Here is a 10,397-nt window from a genome sequence, read left to right as displayed (position 1 = left end):
AACTCCGGTCTTGCTTTTTTATGCCTTTGTGTCAGCAGTGGTGTCCTCCTGGGTCTCCTACCATGGCGTCCCTTTTCATTCAGATGGCGACGGATAGTGCAAGCTGACACTGCTTTTCCCTGTGTCTGGAGATCAGCTTGAATTTGTTTGGAAGTTAATCGGGGTTCTTTATCCACCATTCAACCAATCCTTTGTTGTAATTTTTCATTAATTTTGCTCTTCCGTCCACGTCCAGGGAGGTTAGCTACAGTGCCATGGGCTGTAAACCTCTTGATGATACTGCACACAGTGGACACAGGAACATTAAGATCTCTGGAGATGGACTTGTAGCCTGGAGATTGTTCATGTTTTTCCAAAAAAAAAATTCTTTCAAACCCACAGACAACTCTTTACACTTCTTTCTTTCCTCCATGCTCAGTGTGACACACAACACAAAGGTTGAGTCAACTTGTCTCCATTTTAACTGGTTGAAAGTGTGATTACTATATTGCCCACACCTGTTACTTGCCACAGGTGTGTCTAACTACAAATTGCAGGAGCATCACATGCTCGAAAAGCAATTATTTCTTACAATTTTGACAAGGTGCCAATAATTTTGTCCAGTCCATTTTTGAGTTCTGTGTGAAATTTGACTGTTCTTCTCTGTTTTTTTTTTTTTTTGTGTTGCTGCAGTGCAAACAAAAACAATAAGCATGTGAATACCAAAACATTTGCAATTTTCTGAGAGAAGTGTTGCATTTTCTGACAGAACTGCAAGGGTGCCGATATTTTTGGCCATGACTGTACATAATTTTTTGAAAATAATCACCCTTTTCCCGTTACTATAGAAGTCTTTCAGCATTAAACTCCAAGAAACATTTACTGTCGAGTGCAAGACAGACCCAAAAAATCTGGTGTTGAGATTTTGTGTAGAATTGTTTCCATATGTAAAGTCTTATTTGACCTTTTATGGCTAAAATATAACCTTAAGAGTCAATCTACATGATAACTCTGTTGTTTTGGGATCAGCTTTCCTTTTTACATTTGATTCCAATTTTTGATTCCAATGTAATAATTACAAGTTTTGTATTAGTTTCTAATGCGTTGTATAATTGCAAACAGGGTGCTGAGCACTTGATATATGTAATCTTTACTCAGTGATGCTTATCTTAACGTGAAAATGTTCATCATTTAAAGAACACTTTACTGGCAAGGTTTTGAAACAGTTCTTTTTGTTAATTTGTTTTTATTAATCTGAACTGTCAATTATTGTTTCCTGTTTTAACACATTCACATGTATGCCAATGAAAAAAATTAAATAAATGTCAAATTTTCTTTCATTTTTGTGTATTACCTTTTACACAAAAATATATATATGTATAAATATATCATAAAAATGTCTTAAAAGGTGATGTAATTTTTGTCCAAATAATGTCTTCTGGATTGATAATGTCCTCACCCTACATTTTATACAAGTAAATGAGTTACTTTGAATAAAAGTGTTTGCCTAATAGTGTAAATATAAATGTCATAGGTGAAGGTATATGGTAAAGTGTCTTGATTACTTTGATTCATATACAAGCTGTCGAATGTGCTCTTGCCAGGCTACAACCTGAACTTCATCCAAATGGATATTTTAAAATGATCAAAATTTTCAACAGGAAGTACTTAAATGCAGGACGTGACTATTCATTCATTCATTTAAATGGGCTTGATTGTCCCATTTAATTGGATAGAAGAAGGGTTGATATGTTGCTTTCAGAATGTACAATATTTCATTCAGTCCAAGACACCTCACTAGATTGAAATTGGATCCATGAGGCTTCTGAGACCTGAGAAAGATATACCTTCTTCTTCTCATGTCAAATCTTGGGAATTTGAAGCCCTTGGAGGAACATTGTTTCCAAACACACACACACACACATTAGCCAACATTTCTTACTCAGACTAAGAATCATTTTAGACCTTACTGAGGATACCAAAGGGATCATAAAGTCTGTCTGGTTTTCTCCCTGTATTTGAGAAATGAAGATCATTTATGACTTATCCAATAAGTGCAAAATGAAAATGTTTCCTCAGATCCTAATATTTCCTCTAACGTTTTTTGAACATATTCATAGAAAAAAGGAAAAGATAAAACATATACTTGATCATAGATTTTTTTCTTTTTTTTGGCAGATCCGTTGCTTGATTAATTTTTCTCAATGGTATTTCCAGGAGTTTCAAACCCCTTCATTTCCATATGTGTTTGACTGTTCATTAAAAAAAGGTGTGTTTGTGTGTTTGGAGGGGGTGGGTAACTTTGAATGACTAAGCCTTAAAAGAATTTACAACATGTTCTCTTTTGCAATCAACTGAGAAAAACAGATTTTGCGGTAAATATATGACGTGGAGAAGTGTTTTGACATTTATGGACTTCTCATATACTTCCATACCAACAACACAGAAATCAAGCTTAACGTTAGTTCTGCCGTCTCACCTTGTCCAACTTATTTTGCCAAATATCTTACCGTAGCCTTAGCAAACTCACACTTTGCTAGGTTAACTGTAAGATGTGCCTCCGCTAAACGCATTAACAAAGGATGAAGACATACCAAATGTTGTTCCCAGGTGTCACTGAATACAATCACATCATCCAAATACACTGCACAAACTTCCAGGCTGAATACCACTTTATTCATTAACCTCTGGAAGGTAGCGGGTGCATTTTGCAAACCGAAACCCATAACAGAGTAAAAGATTTAATTTGGCGCAATTTAAAGTGGCGCTCAAAGAGCAGCGTCAAAATGCAGAGGCAAAAGTTGAAGCAAAAAAAAGGAGACTGGGTACTGGGTTTTTAAACTCTGCTTTTTGAGACGTCCCTATGCATGTCTTGACCAATTAGAAATGATCTTAGCTAGGGGTGTTGCTCTGTTTCTCAACTCAATCAATAAATCAACATGTTATCTGGTCAGTCGCATGTCCGAACTTTACAGGCTCTTGCAAAGTATACTTTTGAACATGATTTCTATAACAAGACTATGATACATTTGACAAAGAATTGATTGGAAGAAACATTTAAAGCATGATTTTTCAAACTCATACATACCAAACACGTATATGAATCCTTCAGCTATTCAATAATGATTAAAATACATAATATTTGATTAAAACATGATAGTCTATTGTGTGGGTTACATACATAATATGGGATTCTGCATAGAAATGATTCATAAGTCCTTTTAAGATGATTTTTGGTGCATATGGAAAAGACTCTGTCTCTGTGTAGTTGTATGGAGAATAAGAAGGTCAAAAGGGGTTTGGAAGGAATTTCAGTCTGGTTCTTTGTCTTGGCTGGGGGAAGACCCAAAAATAGAAATAGATATTGACAGAAATAGAAACCGTTTCTAAAAAAGAACCTTATGTCACTCGTCGCATATCATATCATGATTGCCATCAAGGCAGGTTAGGACAATACTCTGATTAACATGGAAAACCTTGCAGCATTGCATTGTGTCTGGTTATAGAACACTGTGTAAGCTTAATCCAAGTTGTGTATTCTTGAAAGAGAGTGCCACATTTTCCTTAAACTGCTGTGGGACAGGACTGCCATGTAAATGTAAAGTGTCATATTCTTTACCTTACAGCTATAGGTTTAAGGCTACTGTAGACTTTCATGTTTTATGCACCCTGTTCAGAAGCTGATTATTTTTTCAGCTATGTGTTCCCATAAAATGCACTTCTTAATTTCAGTAGACATTTTGTACTTTAACTACAGAGATGCTACGCAGAACAATACATTTGTATTCATCAGGGTAATTATTGCAAGCAAGAGGATCAGTTAGATGGGGAATAAATATAATAAAGTAACCTTTGGGCCCTTTTCCTCTCTATCAAAGACTCAACCAAACAACAAGACTGCCAAGAAAAGCAGTGCAACAAGATGCAATTTTAACCCAGAGCCACAGGCATAACAAAGGCTAACACAGCACTCATATAATTAACGAGTAAATGAAGGCATGTACCTGTGCCAAGCCATTCTGCTCACTTGTAGATGGGAGAAGAGCAAATCTGCTAGATTAGCCTTTTGCACGTTATTTGCTAATGTTTTTTATTTATAATCTTTATAATTTTTTTTTTTTTTTGTGGTGTATGTGTGTGCGTTTAAAAGCCATTCTAAAGACATAGGCTTCCAAGCATGTTTTATGGCCTAAAACATCTCAGACAGACAAGAATGCTGGCAACGATACAGTCTCGGAGAACTGATGTGTTTAACAGTTTTCCCAGCTTTTGATTTAATATAGAGCAGTTTCTCAGCCCAGCATCTCCCCAAATCATTCAGACAAACGTTTAAACAGAAACAAACATAAATTGAACAAATCTATACATGGAAATTTTGGGTCGAGACAATAATAATGCATTTTTCCTTACAAATTGTTTTTTTAACATAACAATTCGAGTAAATGTGTAAAAGTTATGGCATGATGCCATCCTTCTAGAACAATATGCATTTATGTTAAAATTGTAACATAAATTATCAAGTTTAGTTATTCTTATTTCTTTATTGCAAAAATGCTAAAAGTGGCTCCGTTTTGGAGAGAAATGGGCTCTCATTTTAATCCATATCATGGTGTGTGATGCTGAACTATGAGTTTCTAATGGTGTTTGTATTTGTATGGTTCTAAACATTATTATATTTTAAGTGCAACACGAGCATGCTGTCTCATTGGCTTTACACATGATTTTAAACCTATTTTTCAAACTTTATGATTTAAATGGTGATAACTGTACTGAGAATAACTTTCATCTTTTCTTGAACGGAATACTGCTTCTGTGCTGCTTTGATGCGTTTTAAAGAGTTGGCAGTCACAAATAAAACTGTTGGATGACAAACAAGGTAATGTGAATTACAGAATGTACAACGGTTTTTTAAATGTGACCATGGACTACAAAACGTGTCAATTTTTCAAAATTGAGATCTATACTGAATAAATAATCTTTCCATAGTTGTATGGTTTGTTAGGATAGGACAATATTTGTCTGAGATACAACTATTTGAAAATCTGGAATCTGAGGGTGCAAAAAAATCTAAATATTGAGAAAAGTTGTTCAAATTAAGTTCTTAGCAATGCATATTACTAATCAAAAATTAAGTTTTGATATATTTACAGTAGGACATTTACAAAATATCTTTATGGAACATGATCTTTATTTAATGTCCTAATGATTTTTGGCATAAAAGAAAAATCAATAATTTTGACCCATACAGTGTATTTTTGGCTATTGCTACAAATATACCTGTGCTGCTTATGACTGGTTTTGTGGTCCAGGGTCACAAATGTATAAATTGCAGTGTACAGCGGTTATTATGAAGGGGTAGAATCCACAGCTCAGTACTCACTACTCAATACTCATGAGTACTTTTAAATAGGCTACTCTTTTACTCTTACTCAAGTAGTTTTACTCTACCCAAACTACATTTTTTGGAAGGTAATGGTAATTTTACTTGAGTATATTTTTTCAGTACTCTTTCCACCACTGCTTAGTATGCAGCCGAGTATGTGGTCTTACAGTTGTGTGTTACTACAAACCCCATGTCATTCAGACCTACTTGCTTTAAAAGTGCCTTGAAGCTGTGGACACAAGTGTGTTGTGCTGAATATCAGTCGTTTTAACATCTAACTTCACTTTTATTTATTGCATTAACGTGCTTCAGTTGTGGTATAACATGAAAAGCAACAGTTTTTCACATTAGCCCGGGATCGTTTCACTGAAGCGGTTTGGAGGTAACACTCGATTTTAGAAGCATATCAAGAGCTTTTTAATGATTTTAGGCCTTTATTTGTTTTAAATGGAACTTAAAAAAGTAAAAAAATGTTGACAGCAGCATAAATAGATTAGAATAGGTCTAATGTTTATGACAAAGGGAAGTACAAGCTAATCAAGTGAGATGTGCCATTCTATTAACTTTATGAGTTTTATTTGTGTACTTTGTTTATCCAGGTTTTGTACAGTTTTTTTTTTTTAGAATATTAGAAGTGATTTCTACATTAAACTTTGTACTGTTTTATAGTACTCTAATGTAGGAGATACGACTTAATAAAACTAAGATTTATATGCATTGTGACTGAGTTATTTGTGACATTTCCTGTATTTGAAGTGCAAAAATACACATGCCTGAAAAATCCGTTCAAATTTTTGTATGCCAAAAATATGCATATAATAAGACGTGATTAAAAATTATACGTGACATATTATAAAATACAATATACAATCAGTTATTTTAAGCTAAAAATAAAATATAAAACAAAACAAAAAAAATAATGAAGGTGGTGTTTAAAAATACCAGTAACATTTTGAGTAATTTTTGTTTACATATATTCCGGGGTTTTTTGTATGCTAGGAATATAAAAATTAAAACTATATATAATATTACAAGTAACGAGGTGGTTACAAATTCCTCAATAACATTTTAAGTGATTTTTATTTGCATATATTCAGATTATTTTGTGTGCTAGACATATGCATATACAATAAAATGTATAAAATATTACAAATGATGAAGAGGTGATTAAACACTCCAGAGTGACATTTTTAAATTATTTATATTTGCATACATTTTTTTTGTATGCTAGAAATGTGCATATAAATAAATAAAAATATTTATATTTATATATTTATATTTTCATATAGACATAGGTGGATTTTTTATTTTTGCTAGAAATATACATACATTTTAATTATCTCTTCATTATTTGTATTTTTTGTTTATTTTGCACATTTCTATCAGACAAATCTGCACATATGCAAATATGAATCACTTAATTAGGTTATATATATATATATATATATACCTACACATTCACATATTTGTAGCAATAGCCAAAAATACATTGTATGGGTCAAAATGATTGATTTTTCTTTTATGCCAAAAATCATTAGGACATTAAGTAAAGATCATGTTCCATGAAGATATTTAGTAAATTTCCTACCATATATATATATATATATATATATATATATATATATATCAAAACTTATTTTTTGATTAGTAATATGCATTGCTAAGAACTTAATTTGGACAACTTTAAAGGCAATTTTCTCAGTATTATTATTTTTTTTGCACCCTCAGATTCCAGATTTTCAAATAGTTGAGTCTCCGCCAAATATTGGCCTATATCCTAACAAACCATACATCAATGGAAAGAGTATTTATTCAGCTTTCAGAGAATGTATAAATCTCAATTTCGAAGAATTGACACTTATGACTGGTTTTGTGGTCCAGGGTCACATATAGCCTATATACTGTATATACAGCTTATATATAGGCTATATACTGTATATACAGCTTATATATAGGCTATATACAAATACAAATAATGACGAGGTGATTAAAAACACCATAATGTTTTTTTTAGGTGATTTATATTTGTATTTATTGTCGTTTATTCAGGTCAAACCACACAGCCCTGTAATCTGGTGAATTCTGGAACCCAAGTGATGCGAAAAGTTTGTAGGAAGAGTCATTTTCCTTTTCCACAAAACAGTACACAGGGTGTCCTTGCTCCAGGAGGTTTTTGGCCATCATAGACACCAGTAACTTTGCGTAACCTTTCCGTCTGTGTTGTGGGAACGTGTAGAGCAAACCAAGAGCAGCGTGTTGGTACACAAGCAGCCAGGAGACGGGCTCGCTGCCCCCCTCCTCTATCACGCACAGTGAAGGATTGTGGGTAATGTAGTTCAGCACAGAGTTATAGCTGTTACGGTCTCCGCCATATTTCCACGTGCTGTTTACTAGATGAGCATGAGCTGCACTGAGCGGAGCCAATCTGAGTCCAGCATAACTGAAAACATTAAATATAAGAAAATGTCAACTATAATAAAAACAAGGAATATTCAAGAAGGTAGGCCTGTTTGTTAGATGAAATAAGGTCAAATGTGTTTTTCATTTTTTTTTCAAACCCTGCAAAAATGGCAAAACTCATAAATAATTGAACATTTGTGTTTGTGCTGGATGGACATATTTTGGAAGATTAAAGCAACTGTATGTAGCAGTTCTGTGTATTTTTGCAGCCCCCTGCAGTTCAGTGGGTGTAATTCACTGTCGTAAATATATTCCCTGTCTTAATAACAGTGCTTGCGGTACCAGAGCTGCTTATTATTGAGAGATACCCGCAGAGTAAAGGCCAACTTTGGATCATGTGTGCTTTGATAACCAATCATATCATATCCTTGATATCACTCAATTTCTATCAGAGTTGTGCGTAAGTCAATAGCTGTTTCTAGATACCATAGAAATGAATGAAAATTGTTCGTATTTTTGTGTGTAAGCTTTAACAATAGATAAATCAAAAACTAAAATTTAATGGCAGACATTATGAAGATTAGCCAATAAGCTGTAGATTCATTAAACATAAGTTGTTTATTCAGCAAAGTGAAACCTATCCTCCTCATCTTAAAGCAGCTTTGGCTGTAGATGTGCATTTGTTGCTGCCATAAAGCAATCCGCCGTTTTCGCGGTATTTCGTACCCGCTCGGCGAACTTACGCGTTTGTGAAAGAAACACAAGCCATTCGCCTTATTTGAAGTCAATGTATCATCAGAAGGAATTTGACACTGATATTTAAAGGTACAATCAATTGCATACAGTTGCTTTAAGCCTAACATTTAACATTTAAGAGTATGATAATGATAGCACCTCTCTTTAAACTGCAGCTGTCCTTCATCCCGCAGCAGTAACACATTCATCACTGCTTGAACTTTCCAGGGAAGTCCATGTTGATCCGCAAACTCCTGAACTGCTTCTAAATGCCTGATGTCAACCCCTTTATGGCAACCAACAGGTTCTTTGCATGTTTTATTGTGTCACAGTCACAAAACTAGTTATTTCAGGCAATTAATTTGATTATGGATAGAGTGTGTACCTGCTAATAATGTGAATGCATGTTTATTGATCACACCAGGTGTGTCCAGAAAGTTTTTCAGGCTGTCTTTGTTCTTTGAGTAGATGCTGTATATGTTGAAATCTCCTTCTCGATCATTTGTTCCCTGTTTAAAAAAAAATAAAAATAAAATAAAATCTGCACTTGGATTTTAAAGTAGAATGCATTAGACCTTTTAAATACATAAGTAAAACTTATATGTAAATATATAAAGTTAAAAAAATACTAAGACAAATAAGAGCTAAATAAGTGTTATTCTAGTATTTTTTATTTTTTGTTATTGTACTGTATATAAATATTTTCAAATAGCTTTTATTTGTATATTTTCAGTTATTTTAATTTGTTATAATAGTTGTATGTTTATATATATATATATATATATATATATATATATATATATATATATATATATATATTTAGCTTTAATTGTTTTTTTAGTTTTAGTTTTTTAATAATTGCATTACTTCAAATTCAACCTTTATTTTTTTAAGTAATTTTATTTCAGTTTGTTGCCAAATTTTAGTTTTCATTTAATTTAAGATGAAGTTTTTCATCTAATATTAATGTTTTATTTTATTTCAGATTTATTTCAGTCAACAAAAATGATTTTTTGTAGTTTTAGTTTACAATAACAGCACTAAACACTATCTATAAAGTATAGTTTTGTGTATGCTTTGGTTTACTACAAATACTACAGTTAAACTACGGTTGCTTACGGTTGACTAGTTTTTTAAACAAATCATAAATGTCTGGATCTGTAAAATAATGTTACCTGAACTTTGGGTTTGCAAATAATGACAGTGAAATCTGGCCACTGGTCCGCAATAACCTCCAGATTGTGAGGCTTTCCTCTGTTTATGTTGAATATACAGCCATAAACCTGGAAAACAAGTGAATATTAACCAGCTGCTCCGCTTAAGCAAGTGAAAATAAAAGCTGTGGTATTCCAATAGGTTAAACCTCAAACTTTCTGAAACCTTCCTAGAATCGTCACACCTTGATGGACTCGGGAAAACTCTGCTTCAAAATGCTTTCAGCCTGTTTGAGCTCCTCGGTCCCAAGAATGATCATTTTGTGCACATAAGCCACTCACGGAAATCAGATGACCAACAAAGGGTTAACAAAAACTCTCAATGCTGAGTGCAAAGTCAAGGAAGTTGTTTTCAAAGACGCAACAGCCATGCATTTCAGTTTCAAAAGCTATAACAGTAAAATAGACAGCTTATGTTAACACAGAATGCAAAAGTGGACAATTTCTGTTAAATATGAACATTTTCCTGCTCTTCAAACTTGCCTGATGTTATGTGTCCACACCGCTTGAACTCATCAGACTGGTCAGGATTGCTAGTTTCGGGCACTCAGAACAAGCTTACACCGTCTGAAACCAGCAAGCTATTTTTTCTCCAGCAGGAATCATTCCTCAAGTCTTTTTCAGCAGGAGATATTATGGACCGCTCAGCATTGGGTCCTAGTGCATGCAGCTGGTCTGGTCATGTG

General features: G+C 33.5%; 1 protein-coding gene across 1 annotated transcript; it reads right to left on the bottom strand.

The window, feature by feature from the left end:
* Window positions 1-7,004: 7,004 nt before the first annotated feature.
* Window positions 7,005-10,346, bottom strand: LOC306856932 (glycine N-acyltransferase-like protein 3). The gene is made up of 6 exons (XM_079396489.1): window positions 10,195-10,346; window positions 9,897-10,100; window positions 9,673-9,780; window positions 8,883-9,006; window positions 8,657-8,783; window positions 7,005-7,802 (listed from the first exon to the last, which is right to left on the bottom strand). The coding sequence occupies exons 2-6, from the start codon at window positions 9,969-9,971 to the stop codon at window positions 7,394-7,396; spliced, it is 843 nt and encodes a 280-aa protein (XP_079252615.1). The 5' UTR covers window positions 9,972-10,100; window positions 10,195-10,346; the 3' UTR covers window positions 7,005-7,393.
* Window positions 10,347-10,397: the final 51 nt, after the last annotated feature.

Source organism: Barbus barbus (assembly GCF_936440315.1).
Source record: "Barbus barbus genome assembly, chromosome: 37".
Lineage (NCBI taxonomy): Eukaryota > Metazoa > Chordata > Actinopteri > Cypriniformes > Cyprinidae > Barbus > Barbus barbus.
Note: the sequence above shows the minus strand (reverse complement) of the source record. Positions and strands in the feature narration are given on the sequence as shown.

Excerpts from the sequence above, each read along its gene's own strand:
- LOC306856932 (XM_079396489.1), bottom strand. The coding sequence starts at position 9,971 with ATGATCATTCTTGGGACCGAGGAGCTCAAACAGGCTGAAAGCATTTTG. Across the intron at positions 9,781-9,896 it reads GTTTTCCCGAGTCCATCAAG|GTTTATGGCTGTATATTCAA; the intron begins GTGTGACGATTC and ends CTTGTTTTCCAG. Across the intron at positions 7,803-8,656 it reads CAGCTGCAGTTTAAAGAGAG|TTATGCTGGACTCAGATTGG; the intron begins GTGCTATCATTA and ends TAATGTTTTCAG.